The 15,663-nt window shown below is 42.5% G+C and overlaps 1 protein-coding gene across 1 annotated transcript in view; it reads right to left on the reverse strand.

The window, feature by feature from the left end:
• The window catches only part of LOC130374619 (mRNA-capping enzyme-like), a 47,501-nt gene extending 32,930 nt beyond the window's left edge, over positions 1-14,571 (reverse strand). The window contains exons 1-3 of the mRNA XM_056581488.1: positions 13,635-14,571; positions 10,314-10,385; positions 3,852-4,016 (exon numbers count right to left, since the gene is read on the reverse strand). Coding sequence (XP_056437463.1) covers positions 3,852-4,016; positions 10,314-10,385; positions 13,635-13,796 — 399 coding nt within the window. The 5' untranslated portion in view covers positions 13,797-14,571. The remainder of the gene's footprint in view (positions 1-3,851; positions 4,017-10,313; positions 10,386-13,634) is intronic.
• Positions 14,572-15,663: the final 1,092 nt, after the last annotated feature.

Raw genomic sequence — 15,663 nt, forward strand, 5'->3', positions numbered from 1 at the left:
CCTATGGGTCAATTTGTCCTGAGGATTGGGCTTTTTTTCCACACTAAGCTTGCATTTTCCAACCGAATGATAAAGGAGTGAGGGATGGAGATGGAGGAACAGACACCTCAGCCTGTCACTTCTCTATCCGCAGCCTTCACACATTGGGAGCTGCCGGAGACGAGACAGTGTTGGGGTGTGAGGTCAGCGAGCCCACGCGAAGCCCAGGCTAGGCTAATAACAAAAACACTTTAGCTGGGGGATTTACACTCCTAGTGTTCCACTCCTAATCCCATCCTGAAAATGTGAAACCACTACATTAGTAGAGGCACATTTGTCTGGACTTAATAATGGAGGGAGTTATAAGAAGGGCAGTTGCAGTACTATCTGGCAATTTAATGAAGGTTAACAGACAGGAGGTGAGTGAAAGAGAGCCATCGTGACAGGTAGTAGCCATGGTTACTCAGCCTGGCTTTTAGAAATAGCAGCAACAGGTGACAATAATACTGAATACATCCATTTGAGATTCATTGTATCCAGATCCAACTGTAACCATGACAATGAGATAATACAGAGCTTTTTCTCAGTAACAAAACAAACATGTAGCTATTCAAGATCAGTTGTTGGTTCCTATGGAATTTTTATATTTAATTTTAGATGTATAATGTGAGAAATTATTGCATTGCAATAATGTACATCTACACATGTACATGTCTTTACAAATCTACATCTTAAACCTGAGATGCATATGTTGTGCAAAAAAGAAAGATCTGCTTTCCACTTACTATGACTTTCACATTGATATTGAATCCTGAATGTTAAGGGTTAATGTCCTTGATTGAAATGATGGTAACATATATGGAAATTGTTTGGAAGTAGGGGTCTGATTGCTTTTCCTATTTGATCAATTGGAAGCGGATATTAGAATATTCATAAGCAGAGGTGAAATAACTTTCTGGAATTTGGATGAAAGAGGTGTCAGATGGAGGAGTGTGTGTGTGTGTGTGTGTGTGTGTGTGTGTGTGTGGGGGGGGGGTTAATACAATTTAGCCAAAGACTTAGTCTGAGTACATTGGCTGAACACCATGCTTCAAGTTAAATTAAGCTTTATTGCTACATTGCCATGCTTGATTGAGTAATCAAGCATGGAATCTTCTTAGTGATTCATTTATTTCTGCTCTACCGCACCTCTTCCCATGAAGACTGACTACAAGTCAGTCATCATGGGAAGACCTGCACTTTGCAGACGATTGCGGCACATTTTCTCAACCCCCAGCCGTTCCTGACCTTTGAGAACATGCACAATAATTAATTAGATAATGGACATGTGCAGCTTCTGGCACTCATATCGCCTTAGAATCATTAATAATTAATAGCTTTAAACATATTAGCTATGTCGTCACTGTTACTGAAATAATCATGTTCGTTTGGGAAAAATAGGTGTAAAATCCTTAATTTTTTTATCATCTACCCAAACTAGTGAGTCGTAAGTAGACTGAAGATGCTGCTTTGCTCGGAGCTCAGTTACAGGCTATCGCCACAGTGGTGTGGAGTGTGGAGAACTTTCTGGGCAGCGGCTCATGTTGATGTGTCATTTGAGAGCGGGTTAGGCTTCTCTGACACTCCACTGTGTGTGGCGCATTTCATATACATTACTCATTATAACACTCAAACTCAATGACGCATGCTAGCTCAGAAAAAAATTATCAGAAAGTTTCCTTGCATCGTAACCAAGGTGACAACACCTCCCCCTCCTTCCTAGAACTCATGGCAAAAAGTTACTGCATTTTAAATTTTACATTTTAGTTAAATTTTGAGCTGAAATAAGGGGTTCACCTAGCGTGGCTCCGCCCGCCCAAGTACTTCTGCTCATTTAGAATTTCCCTTCACTACTAGGTCTGGGTCTGCGGTATGTTAGTGGGTTTTCTCCGTCTAAATTTGCTGCGTCCAATCAGCGAACAGAGCTGTGACACCTCCCCGACACCCTTCCCCCCTCCCACATGTGTTTGTGATGTTTTTGATATGTTGCTTACGTGTTGAGGTGTTTTTTTGCTAATCCCTACACTGTGCCCCCCTTAGAGGAACATAGTTTGGGAATGAACTTTTTTTTTCCCTTGTTTACCCTCTTGTTTACCTTTTTCTTATCTAACGAGGGAGCGCATGTGAGCCCTGACAGTCTCTCCTTCCTGTCTCCCCACACGGGATGCAACTGGTAATTTCTTTGCTCTGTACTTGTGACATGTGCAATAACAATAAAGTATCTATCTATCTATCTGAGTGGCTGAGATCAATGACGTGAAAGTCAGCTCTCGTTGACGGACATCAACCAAACGCGCACGTCGCACGCTGTTTGGTTTGTTTACAGTCTGCGCGCAACGCGATTCCCGGCTAAACGGTAGCGATTGGTTATGGCAGATCCAGAGTGCCACTGGGCAGATCCAATAGTTTGAAACTACAACAGACACCCGCCTTCAAGTAAGGTAACGTTTGTCAATTGAGTAGGTCCAGACTCTCTGTACAAATGAAATGAAGTACGAGAGTCTGGTAGGACCAGGCTAGGGTTCACCTACACATTGACCGTTAGTCTCCTCTCCCTTTTCAAATGGAAATGGTCCATTGTTTTAAGGTTGGAATCATTTGGAGTCACCAACAGTTTGCTATGTTCATATTTGCTCAGTTATTTGTCATAAATGTATTATTGACAATTCTGCTCTGATTAAATACACCAATATTCGGCTTTCCAGTAATAAAACCGCATAAAGAATAGCCAGAGAGCCCTGCCAAGTTCTGAAGAAACCGAAACCATAGAAGGACAGCATTGAAAATGGCAGCATCTGACCAAAGGCAGCATATAAGTACCGTCTCAGACTGCATCGAAATGTTCTTTTTTTTAATTTATGAGTAGCATGCCATGAAATAAAGGCTGGGTGTGCCCATAAATAAATTAGTTTGATTCCCCCTTGAGTGTTCCCCTACAACAGAGCTATGACTGTGGCGAGAGCAGATGGCCACTGTATAGAACAATGGGCCATTGAAGAACCTGAGCCAGTTCCAATGACTTCACTAATATGATATTTACATCCACATGCAACTGCCTCCACCCCACCAACCCTCCCAAGATGGCCTGGAAAGTGGCGTGTAGCCTTTGGGGCACAAAAATAACTTAATTATTAAATTATTAAAAAATGAAACGCCGGTAGATGATTCAACATAAATGTATGAGCGTAGTCAACATGTTATACTTCATGTTTTAGTAATATTGAGGTATGCCAATATCTTTGAGACAAAGTTGACATAAAACAAGGTAAATGTCCAATCAGCACAAGCTTGATATTATTATTTACCTAGGAGGCTGTATTTCTACATAGCCCAGAATTAAATCTGGTCACTGGTCCGCTGGCAGTGCCCAGCGGAGTCAAGAAAATATTTTTTTTAAATGTTCGAACCACAACCTTCAAAGTACATCAATCCAATGTCAAAATAATATGTTTATTTAGCTCTTTTTTCCCTCATTAAGTTCTAGCCAATTAAGTATTAGTGGTAATCAAACAGCTCCTCCATATTGTTATTGGTCCCAAATGGCCTCTATAACGCCACTTTAAAACCGAAGAGGCAAAACAAACCAAAAACTAAGCCTAGCCCAGTGACGATAGATGTGAACACCATGACTGTAGCGATAGGATGGATAAAACCTGCCTCATCTCATCTTTAATCTGCCATCGTTCGACTGTAGTTCAAACGATGTTCAAAAAACACATCGTACAATAGGGTGGGCTTTTGAAAATGACAAACTATTGGGATAAGGGTACTAATATTCAAGTCAAACAGAAAGTTTGTTTTATTTCAGAGATAGAAATCAGGAGTAACGTTACCTTGCGAGAAGCATGGATATCAAAGAAGGGCTTGTTTCGGACGCTGAACGGCTCTTTGGTCTTGTCAATCTGTCCATTTTTCATCTTCTCCATCCGCGGAGATATTATTTCCTTTTCTATGCATAGCAGTCTGATGTTGAAATCACAGAGTCCAACAGGCTGCCCCTGAAAAGCAGAACAAAAAGGGACTCGTCAGAAACTATTTCCAAACATACTTTAGACTGGTTAGTTCACAAAGCTGTGAAGTGCAACCTATAAAACATTCAATCACCAAATACAATGAGGACCATTTCCAAGAGGTTATCAATTACAAATGTTGACGATCCCTATGGAAAGAGATTGACACCACTATAAAGAAGGACTAATATTCTATCAGACCACAGCAACATCTACAAGGCCGGTAGCAGGATGACCCTGGAGTCCTCACCGGGGGGCCAGCGTATCAAACCTAAAGGTTACCTGAACATTGCAATAACAAAGTCTTTGATGTTGTCATGGCAACAGGTTATTTCTGTTTCCTAAGCTCACACACACATGCACGCGCACACACTCCCAAGCCCTCACTACTGTACACAGCGACAGAGGCAAAGAGCCACCGGGCCCATCTGTATTTTCACAGAGCCAGTCACTAGAGGCATGGTTTCTCTTTAAAGGAATGCTGGCCAGTGCTGATCAGACCCCAGCCATGCTGCTACATTAAAAGATACCGTCTGTAATCGCACTGCGTTCAAGTTAAAACGGAATCAGATGCCTTGAGGACATCGCTTTGTTCTCCAAGTGAGTATGAAGATAAACCGGATCTTACTGGTTCCAAAATGAGATAGCAGTGAATAGAGATTAAATGCTCATCTTGTACAAACATGTTTTTACCGGGGCAGAACCTTTTTATAAATTAAAGAAAGCACTTTGAAACTGGAAATAAATTGAGTGGAAAAAATGTAAATTCAGATGGAGTTTAAGATTATGCCACTAATGCATGCTATAAAATCCACCAGTGACAATGAATGGCCATCAGACACAACAATTGTGTTCATATAGAAAGCATCAAGCAAACAGGAGCTATAGCCAGAGGAACTATTTGACAGATTGTAGTAGATTGTATTTGGTGACAGAATTGCATCTTAGGTGACCCACAACAGCAGACAAATATTTCTCAAGAAAAGAGGAGGAAGTTTGAGACAATCTTTGCCCTGAGGGCATTTATATATATTTAAGTTGTTATACAATATGGTATTTCAAGTAAGAAAATATAATACATCAGCACAATATTTCTTTGAAAGTAACAAGCATTGGCGAAAGAAACAATGATCAATCTGGTTAGGTGTGATTCGACGAATTGAAGGGAAGGCTAGCTAGGATGATGATTTATTCAGTTTGATCAAGGAATCCTTATTTCACAGGGCCACCCCCTACAATTTTAAAGCTCCCAGTTTGGATAAAAGGTTCAGAGTACGTTCATCTTGCGATAAAAGCTATTGTAATTATAAAAAACAGGCACGCTGTGGTTTAAAATCAACACCTCTGAGTGGCTATGGGGTCACTGATGTCGTTTCAATCACATGACACGATTTTGAATTTATTAGTGGGAATGGGAACAAAAGTCTTGATTTGAATCTAATGGGATTCGTTATCTAGCAATGAGCCTGCAGACATGCTCATCTGTGGTGTGCGCCCAAACTATTACTTCAACTCCAATTGAATTCTCACAAACTAAAGGGCCACTCCCTTGACTCATAATCCTTGTGTTTACAAGCGCATTATAAGAAAGGGATTAAGAAGGCATCATAATTAAAGCCACATTGAGACGATGATGCAATGGGATAACCTGAGCTATAATGAGACTTGTTTGTCCTAAGAAGATTTCCTCTTTTTCAGACACTTGTCACATACATAAGGCTGCACTTCAAATATAATACATTTTTACATATATATTTTTATATTTTACATAACAGAAAAGATGACTGCTTCTCAACCGTGAGCATGCCATGAAATATCCATTTCGGCAAACAAGATCCTCAAGATCTTCATTGTCACATATATATATTACTAAGCCAGAAAAAAAACTCTTGAGGCTACTCCTAGTGGTCATGATGAGTGGTGGGGGAAGGGTCACACTCTGCTTGTTTATTGTTGGCTTCCAAGACAACTTGATGTTCCTGGAACAACTGGCATCGTGTCCCACACATTCTGCACCATCTGTCAGTCGTGTCATCGGAACAGAACAAGATGTAAGTGTGAATGATCAAATGCATTGCTGTAACAGCATGGAGAAACAAAATTGCCGGTCTGGTAAATCAAGATCTGTGGCGATTGTATACCTAGTGAAACAACCAAATGCTCAGGTAACCTCAATCATAGCCCAACACATTTTGTTATTTGTATTAGTCTTTGCTGGGCGGTCGTGAGAAGCTTGTGCTCAACTGTTTTGGCATTATTAATGTTTATTTATTATTATTACAGTTGCGAGCAGATTGTGGGCTTGATCAAATATAAATTACCATAGCTCAAGCCTCACCTCAAGAAACATAAATGGCAAAGTCTGTATGGGGATTCTGCCATGAAGAAGTATTTACTACCTTAATAAATTGAGGTGGAAGAAAATAAGCTCTCGTTTGTTTCATTCAGTATGATGCAGAGAAAGAAATTATGTTCCTAATGTCCCTTTCTGTGGAATGATGCACGGTATCATAGAACAGGTCTAATTTGAAATATGACATCAATGCATTTCCCAAGACATGACTAATCTCCCTGGAAGCTGTGCGGTGTAAAAACAGCCCCTCGTATGCCAGCTTCCTAAAGGGACGGGGCGGCGTAAAATGTGTGGAAGCATAAATAGCCGCCAAAAAATAACCAGGAAACAAAAGCGTTGAATGTGTGCAAGCATCAAGCTACAATTAAGCCACTCGTGATAGATTGCAGGGCAAAATGTCTTTGGATGTGGAAACATTTCTATATAAACATCCATTAAGTGTGTAAGTAAACACAATAGAGCCATGACTGAGGAAGTGAACGGGACTCATTTAAGGAAGCAATAACAATATCGCCCCCCTGACTAGAGATATACAACCATTAGACATATATCATGTGAAGGTTTATAGACATTACATTAGGTCATATTCAGAGTGGTTTGCTGCATCATGGACATTGGACATGGAGACATCCTGTGCAATAGTATAATGTTGGGACAGTTTAAGCGTTTTGATTCTGCTACAATTTAAAATTTAATCAGACTTTTATTCTCTAAATATCGGTCATTTTTATGATCATCCTCGAAATGCACCCCAAACGTTATTCACTGGATTCAAGGATAAATATTCTGCTTTAAGTTTGTTAACAGGAAGACACAAATGATTACATTTTTTCCGATCACATTATGCTTACAATGTTATTAGTTTGAGGCTACAAAACATCCGACACTATTAGGAGGCAAGGGACCAGACAGAAAAGCCGATGGTATGGCGCGCAGCCGGAAGCTTGTCCCTCCCACGCTCAGACGGGACTGCTGGAAGTTACAGAGCAGTCTAAGGAGAGCGAGAGGCAGTGTCTGCCGGGAACAAGGAGGTAGCTGGAGCTGCCCCCTGGCATTTCAAGCAGAGGTTCCTAGCTCTTAAGGAAGGTTAATTAAGGGGTAAGCCACATTGTCACCCAACACCACAAGGGCTAGACCTCACGAAAGGACCCGACTACCGCGGAGAAGTCTGAAGAACCGCCACCCCAACCCGGCTCAGGCTATTTCTGTGTTGGATGACGCAGGACTAAAGCTGCATTTGACAATGCTAGAATTATCAATTGTGTATAAAAAACACTGATAATAATGATCATTTCTATAAGAAAACATAAATATACAGTATTTTTAATCGTAACAAGTTTATAATCGTAATATTTTGTTGGTCTGTTGGAATCGCTTTAAGATTGTTCTCGATTTAAAGTACCCATTGGACAATGTTTAAAACATGGTTCCTAGAGTGACACAAACATTTTTGATGTTTTATTAGTAAAACATGCCTAAAATACATCAATATCAGCAATCCAAAAAGGGTGAAATATTGCCCAACATTCAGTCGTAGAACAAGACGCATCTGAGAGAAATCGACCCTTTTGCAACAAGCCATGTTGTTTTACAAGCAGATCTGGTCTTACTCAGACCCCCACGGTGCGCCTCCATCTTTGTGCTGGTGTCATTGTCTGGCCCTGGAGTAGTCGGACATGGGCTGCGCCGCGCTTTTTGGTGCGTGTGCAATCAAAGGGGCACAGTTGGGAGCTCACGGCTTTTGTCCCGCGAGACGCTTTGCACACGATGGCGGTGGATCCACAAAGCACATAGTGAATACAATGACGACATCGACCCCCGCAGAGATCACATGTGCCCAAACAGCTTCTTTGTCTTAGTGGCACCCCTGCTACCGCTCATACTCTAGTACCTGGTTTCCTAGTATAACAAACTAACTGTGCTTTAACAAATGCGTTTAGCAGAAAGAAATAAACAAACGAAAAATGACTTGTAGCACTTTTATCAAACCAAAAACCTTTCACATAATATAGAAAATCTTATGAAATGTCTGTTGCAGCCCGGGGTAAACAACATGGTGGTGTGCATTGGAGCTCAGCCTGGAACAGGGATAAATACTTTGGAAGAGGCCAAGTGTTTATGTGGATGTATCTCACTCGCTCAAGACAGCCCTCGCAAATCCACAGGAAGGTAAACCGATAAAGTCCTGCCAGTGCAGCGACAGGGAGAGCCGCCTTACGACCACCGCCATATGCTCCCGGGCCCACGGTGACGCTCATTTCACCTCGCACTCGTCTGTCACTGCTAACGGAAATTCAGACGACCCAACTCTGACACTTCTACCCCATGAAAGTAAGTAAAAGGTGAAATCCACACAAACTGAAGTTAAATTTGTGTGTGTTGTTTGACAAGGGCACATCACATCATTACATCATTAGGCTTCAAGTGTCAAAAGTGCTGAAGTGAATAACTACATAGTAATTGTTTAGAGCCTTTCAGATGAAAGACAGATCAAACAGAAGATAGGTTGGTTCAAATCGTCCTATATTTTTATATAGGATAATATTTAAGCATAAGTATTTAACATATTTACACAGGCCTCTAGCCCTACACAGCAGGGCATTGCATAAGGGTGCATATAGAGGCATGATGCTGATCCGATGCTTCATGACAAGCCGTTTCTTACAGGCTTTCATCAAACATCAAACAGCCACATTTTCCTGGGGGACTAAAATAACTCCTATTTTACACACTTCCCCTGTCAGACTGGTGACAGCCCAGGTCAACCAATTTCATGTTTGGCCAAGGGCCATATGCTTACCATGATACCAGTCTGTATGATGCATACCAATATAAAACAGACCTTGGCAATGATAATGTACACACATCAACCCTGGTGGTGGCAAAATGTTCAACTGCACCAAAGAAAGTAAAACCGTCACCAACAAACCGTGTTGTGATATCGCCAGGTTTCTTATTCTTTGTGTATTTCTAAGAAGCTTTTATTCAAGTCCAACCCGTGTCTCAGGCTGAAGCCTGTGTAGCCGGTCCATGGGGTGGCCTGCAACCGATGAAGGACAAGGCCAATAATTGCTGACCAGGATCAATACTGCAGTGCTTTGGCGATGGGAACCCTGCAGAGTTGCTAACCTCTGCCCAGTGCTACAGCGACACTCGCTTGACCACCGGGGCAATTATTGTGCAGCTTTCTTGTGCGACTCTGCCGTTGATGGCGAAAGAAGGCAGCAGACAAACTTAACGACCTCACCGACACAACCAAAGCCTCCCGCTCTGAGGCTCTAGTCGAGGGTTGTGCATTAAAAGGTGCCCAATGCCCAGGCGCTCTGATACCAGGCCCACTGGTGACCAACATTTGGAATGCGGTTTAAACAATTTAACACTGCCATCCTCTAAATACCCTCAAATGTTTGATTAAACATAAACATACAAACATACAAACATGAAAAACATATGGACTATTAAGGACTTAATATTATTTTAGCAAAGACATATTTACAATAGCAACCCGCTGAGGTGAACAATCTGAATGGCTACGGGACGCAGGTCACCACCGCCATTTTTAAGATGCTGGGGCCAATAATATTATTTCAGAAACCCAATTATATGCTAATTTCTTTGAGGGCACATTTGGACGGATAAAGCATTTCCCTATTGCAGCACTTTACAAAACGGTGTAATCCCCTCTGCTGCTCACGGCAGACCGCCTCGGCAAACGTGGATTACCATTTGCACTGAGGGAGCTTGAGTGTCAAGAGAGCGCCCCCTCTGAAAGGCGGCCAGCCCCAGAGCTCGGCAGTACGTTGTAACGGTGTGCATGCGGTGTATATACATTGAATGGACTGTACGAGTGGTTAATGCAGGTGTTTCAGTTTGTTGAGGAACAGTGTGTGACGACCAGCAGCAGCGGGCTCTGCATCAACTTGGTTACTCACATTAAATTTGATGATGTCATATATCAGGTAGCGGGGGACGGGCTGTCCGTTGACTTTATCAATGATCATCTCCTGCAGGAGGAAAGGGGAGAGAAAACACCCATCAGCATTTGCCATGTACACACACGGACATTTCCATTTTCCTGTAAAATTCCTAAACTTAAGGTTATGAGTAACTTCACAAGAGTTAAAGTGCCCTGCTCGTATTATGTGATACAAGCATGAAAATATTCAATCTTATTATGAAGCATTATTATTCATGTGCCTAGTTTAATTATTCAGTAGGAAAACAAACTCATTGCCTCTTTGGTGTCTTGGAGTGCCTCTTATATATACAGTCCTGAAATAACACATTTTTTACACGTGTAAAAAACACTTTCCATGAATGAATTCATCATGTGAACTACAAAAAAAAACAACACTATACACATGCACACAAACAGATGAGGCAGCATGAGTTAAAAACACATAATATAATTCCTAGATGATCCACAATATCAGGCGTGATCACGTCACGATGCACTGAGAGCTCCATCCATCCCTCCGTCCCAGAGAGCGGTCTTACAGAATGGAAACCGACAGGAATCAGTAGGGGCTGAACGCACTCACGGGGGGGGGGGGGGGGGGGGGGGGGGTAGTCTGAAGATGCCTGCGGCAGGTGAGGTCGGCAGGGGAAGATGGCAAGCAGAAATAGCACTGCATGTATTATGCAACAACCACCTCCCGTTTCCCCTCCCCCCCACTTTCCGTCCCCTCATTCGCCCCTCCCCCCCCCCCCCCCCCCCCCATGTCTTCACCAGATGCGGCAGGAGGTCTCAATCACAACCCTGTGGGATGTGTTTCAACATCCTGCGCAACTGTTATGCAAGCTGTGGGGCGCGGCAGAGACGGGCAGCACACCGATGCCTATACCGCCTGTTGGCTGCATTACCGTGGAGCTCTCCCTGGCCTACGTAGCCACCCTCCGTCCTGCACACGTCAGGGCGCTCAATGGGTCTCGTTGCACTACTATGGGGTCGACAGGCCGACACCCACCGACCCCGGCGGCCCGTGTGACCCTTGACGACGCACCCAAACACAGGGCTGATCTACCGTGGCGATGGCCCTGCGGTTTACGTTGACATCTCGGACAGAAGATGGTCAAACAAACAGGAGGACAAAAGGTCTCCCGTTGGCTGGTGTGGGCCATGCGACAGGGAGCATCGTGGGTCTTCCCTGTAGCAAGGGGCCACGAGGAGGACAGGGAAGAGCAGAGTTGCACCTGAACAGCAAGCCGTGAATGTCCACAAGTGAAACAGTGTTAGTCACAGCATCCCCCCTGCGGCTAATTACACACACTTTTCCACCCCATCACTTCAAAAGACAATGCATGCTTCGCCATTACACAGTCTGCCTGAGCAGGAAACAAGTTATTAATACACATGTATTAATACCAGGGGGAGTAGCCTGTGTAGCCTATGTGTTATACCAGGGCGACCAAGCACGAAATACGATTTCCCCTTGGTAAAAATTATTCAGTACGATGTTTATCAGCCTTGAAGCAACATCTCACCTCTTTTGCATTTGGCTTCAAATCCATTTCCCTACCTTGCATAAAGGTAATATGAAAAAAAATGTGTCCAATGGTTTCGTTTGGCCACAGCCTTGAACAAGCCAAGAACGCGTTTCACAATCTAATTTTCCATAGAAAACTATTCCTGATAGTATGATATGGTCACACCCCCGTAGCTTTGTAGCAGCGGGCTGGTGTCTGTAGTAAACAGTTAAGCCTGCTCCTTGGCACGACCAAACATTGCTGTCACAGACTAACACTGTGACTACGGCAGAATCAGACTCTGGAAGGGAGTTCTTAAATGAAAAGGATAATATATATATGCAAAATAATATTTGTTTGAACCGGACCATACAGATCACTGACATCCACAAAGCTAGAGAATTGTCACCAATGGGTACATTATAAACTGATTCAGGTATGCGTCATATTCCTGCTAAAAGGCTGATGTAAAAATTGGAAATTTATTCAAAACTACAAAGCCAATGATCATCAGATCAGATTTGTGAATTTCAAGCCAGTGGGATTCCTCCATACTGATGCATGGTGGCTCCCAAAGATCCGCTGAGCCTTAAAGTTAGCGCCTAAATGACTGAATGTGTTCAAGGCTGCTTTAATAAGCACAGAAATAGATCTGTTTAGGCTAACCCTAGTACGTCGGAGCCGCTAGCATGCGGTTCGGCTAGCACTTGTGAACGCAGCAATCAGGTGCAGTCCAAAACAATCTAACTCTAGTGTGGTTCGATCGGTCTCACTTACAAATTTGAAACCCAATCTTGACCCAGTCGCAGGAAGTAAACCAAAACCTGTCTCCTAGGGCATATGTTGATACGTACAGAAACTTTAATAAGCTGAACATCGTGCATACCACGGCAGAATCTATATTTTATATTGAACATGCCTACTGTCGGTTTTTTTATCCCGTTTCGTCCGCAACCTTGCCGGATGATGCAATATTTATTTTAAAGCATTCTGTCGACTCCTGAATATCTGGGGACTACTTCAGCACTGCGGTCTCACACGGCAAACACACGATATCGAGGTAAAAACTGCAGAGTAAAAGGTTGACGAAACTCTTACAAGCATTTACAGCTACAGAAAAGTGCATATTGTACAAGAAATGCCAAACATTACTTCAAGAGGTGTCAATTACTGTGATGAAAAGTAGGTGGGAAAAGTAAAGAATGGGGTTCCCAAGGCCAAAGGGGGCATGGGACATACAATAAGAAGTTTCATGAAAGTAGCCTGAGATCCCACAGGTACAACATGAAACATTGACAGTGTTTAACCTTGGGTATGGAATTAATTATTGAGGCACCATGTAATTATGGTGAATTAAACCACATTAAAGGAGAGAGTCGTCTCCACCCCCCCCCGCCCCCCCCCCCCCCCCCCCCCCCCCCCCCCCCCCCCCCCCCCCCCAACCCTCCTCCTCCTCCTCCTCCTCCTCCCCCCCCTCCCCCCCAGACTCAAAGCTCAGGTGGGTTGCCAGGTTGAATCATAACACACAGACCAAAACAAAAACAAACATTCCGACCCGGAACGGAAATCTCCAAAGAGAACAGCCAGCATTGTCTGTAGCATCCTGATCGGAGGAGCCAGTATTTCGACTCATGTCGCCTTAACCTGATGACACGTGGTCATGGAGCATGGTCATTCTATGATTTAGTATTGTCAATTTTTATATATTGTACCTTTAAGACCACCATTTAAAAAGGGTCCCAAGAGAAAGAGGGGAGTTAACACAAATGTATGGAAAATAAACTTACCCCATCTAGTAAGGTTTTGCCTAAGTGGTGGCGGGGGTCCTTCCGGAGGGGGAACTCGAGGTTGGCAATGTGGAAGATGGTGTTGTCTCGGTCTATCATGTGTACGTCGTTCTTGCCGTTGATCAGCATCATGTATCTGTCGTGGCACAGAACATAACACATGGTTACAAAATCAGACAGCTACTGCTGCTGCCAGTGATGACACGAACCCAGGAAGATTTGGTGTCAAAGTACTTCAACCACCTTCCTCCCTTTTGATACAAACAAGAGGAAACCAGAGACCATGCATATTGAGATTTGATCCAATGTGGTTCTACCCATTCGTCGGTGGGCTCTCTAAAGCGAAGACCACCCATGATGAGATGCAGAAACTGAGGGTTTAGTATGAGCCTTGGAGACAGTAGAAGAGGCGCTTTGAAATGTCACTCCCACGCCTTCTGCTAGCGTGGTCTCGTTAGCGACGGCTCCTATTGTCAAGAGGGTTACTCGCCCCTCGTATATTTTTCAGTTGCCATGTCTGACAATTGTAATGAACTGCAGCAGAGATAGAAAATAAACAATTCATGATTGGGACTTTCTGTTTTGATCTGTTGTTGTTATTGAGGAAACAACAATTTAAGATATACAACTGGGGGTGATGTAAAAGGGAATAAACAGACAGGTCACATGCTGCAACACAAACTTCAGTTTCCCCCCCCATCTCTTAAAATAGCTTTAAAACGTGGAGGTAGCAGGCGTTGCTACATGGGTTCACGGCACTTAAAGATGCATCACCTACTTCTCATTTCTGGAACACATATAGGTATTTCATTTGTTTGAGACAATATAATGGATAATATGAAAGGGTCTGAAATTAATGTTTTTGAACGGAAAAAGAGAAGAAATACAGGTACAGGCTTTGTAAGTATTATTTTTTTTATCTAAAAAAAAAATACATTTTCCTGTTCAACCATTTCATATTTCATTTGATTTCATTATTCTGATTAGAAGCCCATATCAAGAGGTGGGTGTTTACACATATTGAGTACTGCAATGTATTCCTCCCTGATCAATCACTAGCGTGCAGGGCTCGTTTGAATATTTTCAATACTGTTACCAATACCTGTGATTCAATACCAATTCCTCATCAATATAGATATAATTCCAGTCAAGGCCAGACTCCAGTTGACAGCACTAAAGATAAAACAGGCTGTTTGTTATTCCCTCAATGTAATCATCTGAAATTATGTTGAAAAATAAGTTTCAATGAAAAATGTAAACTATATACCACTTTATCAGACATGACGTATGAGATGGATAAATCAATCTAAAATTTAATTAAAATAGGGAATTATGTAAGAATAAAATTGTTTTTTATGTCAAAGCAAGGGTAGGCAATTTATTTAATTATTTTAAATGTCATATTTATTAAAATTCTCTTTACAGCCTAGACAGCACTCAATGACACAAATGTTCACACCGAAAGATTATAATCCGAAATTTATGCCACAATTATAATAGGTAACTGTGGCTGTCGCAATACTGTATTAAGCCTGTCAACTCATTTCATTCAGGTCAAGTGAAGTCTACCTCCACGTACTCTGCCGTGAACTCATTGCACAGGATCAGATTAATCCACAAGACAAGGCAGACCAGGGATGTGGTTCAGGGAAGGCGAGGTACGCCTGAAGGGAGGGGTGGGATGTTTTCGGTTGGTTACCTTCAAAAATCTAGAATTCTCTGGCTGGTATCCCCACATTGCCAACTTAGCTTTAATAATAATGATTTACAGTCTGCAGGCAAACAAAGTGCCTGTGACCAAAAAATTCGGCTTTAAAGATAGAAATGTACCAGATTGGTCGAATGAATGAGTGATTTGAGCAGCGATAGAAAATGCATTCCATTTAATAAGCAGGTTATTTCTAACCAATTTGTTTGGTCTAAACACAAGACTGTTTTTCACTGAGGCAAAGTAAACAGATCCTTGAAGTTATTGTGAATTCATTCACCATGAGATCTACTGCTGTCAGAGAGATGTACTTCATGTCAC

Source organism: Gadus chalcogrammus, chromosome 21 (genome assembly GCF_026213295.1).
Source record: "Gadus chalcogrammus isolate NIFS_2021 chromosome 21, NIFS_Gcha_1.0, whole genome shotgun sequence".
Taxonomy (NCBI): domain Eukaryota; kingdom Metazoa; phylum Chordata; class Actinopteri; order Gadiformes; family Gadidae; genus Gadus; species Gadus chalcogrammus.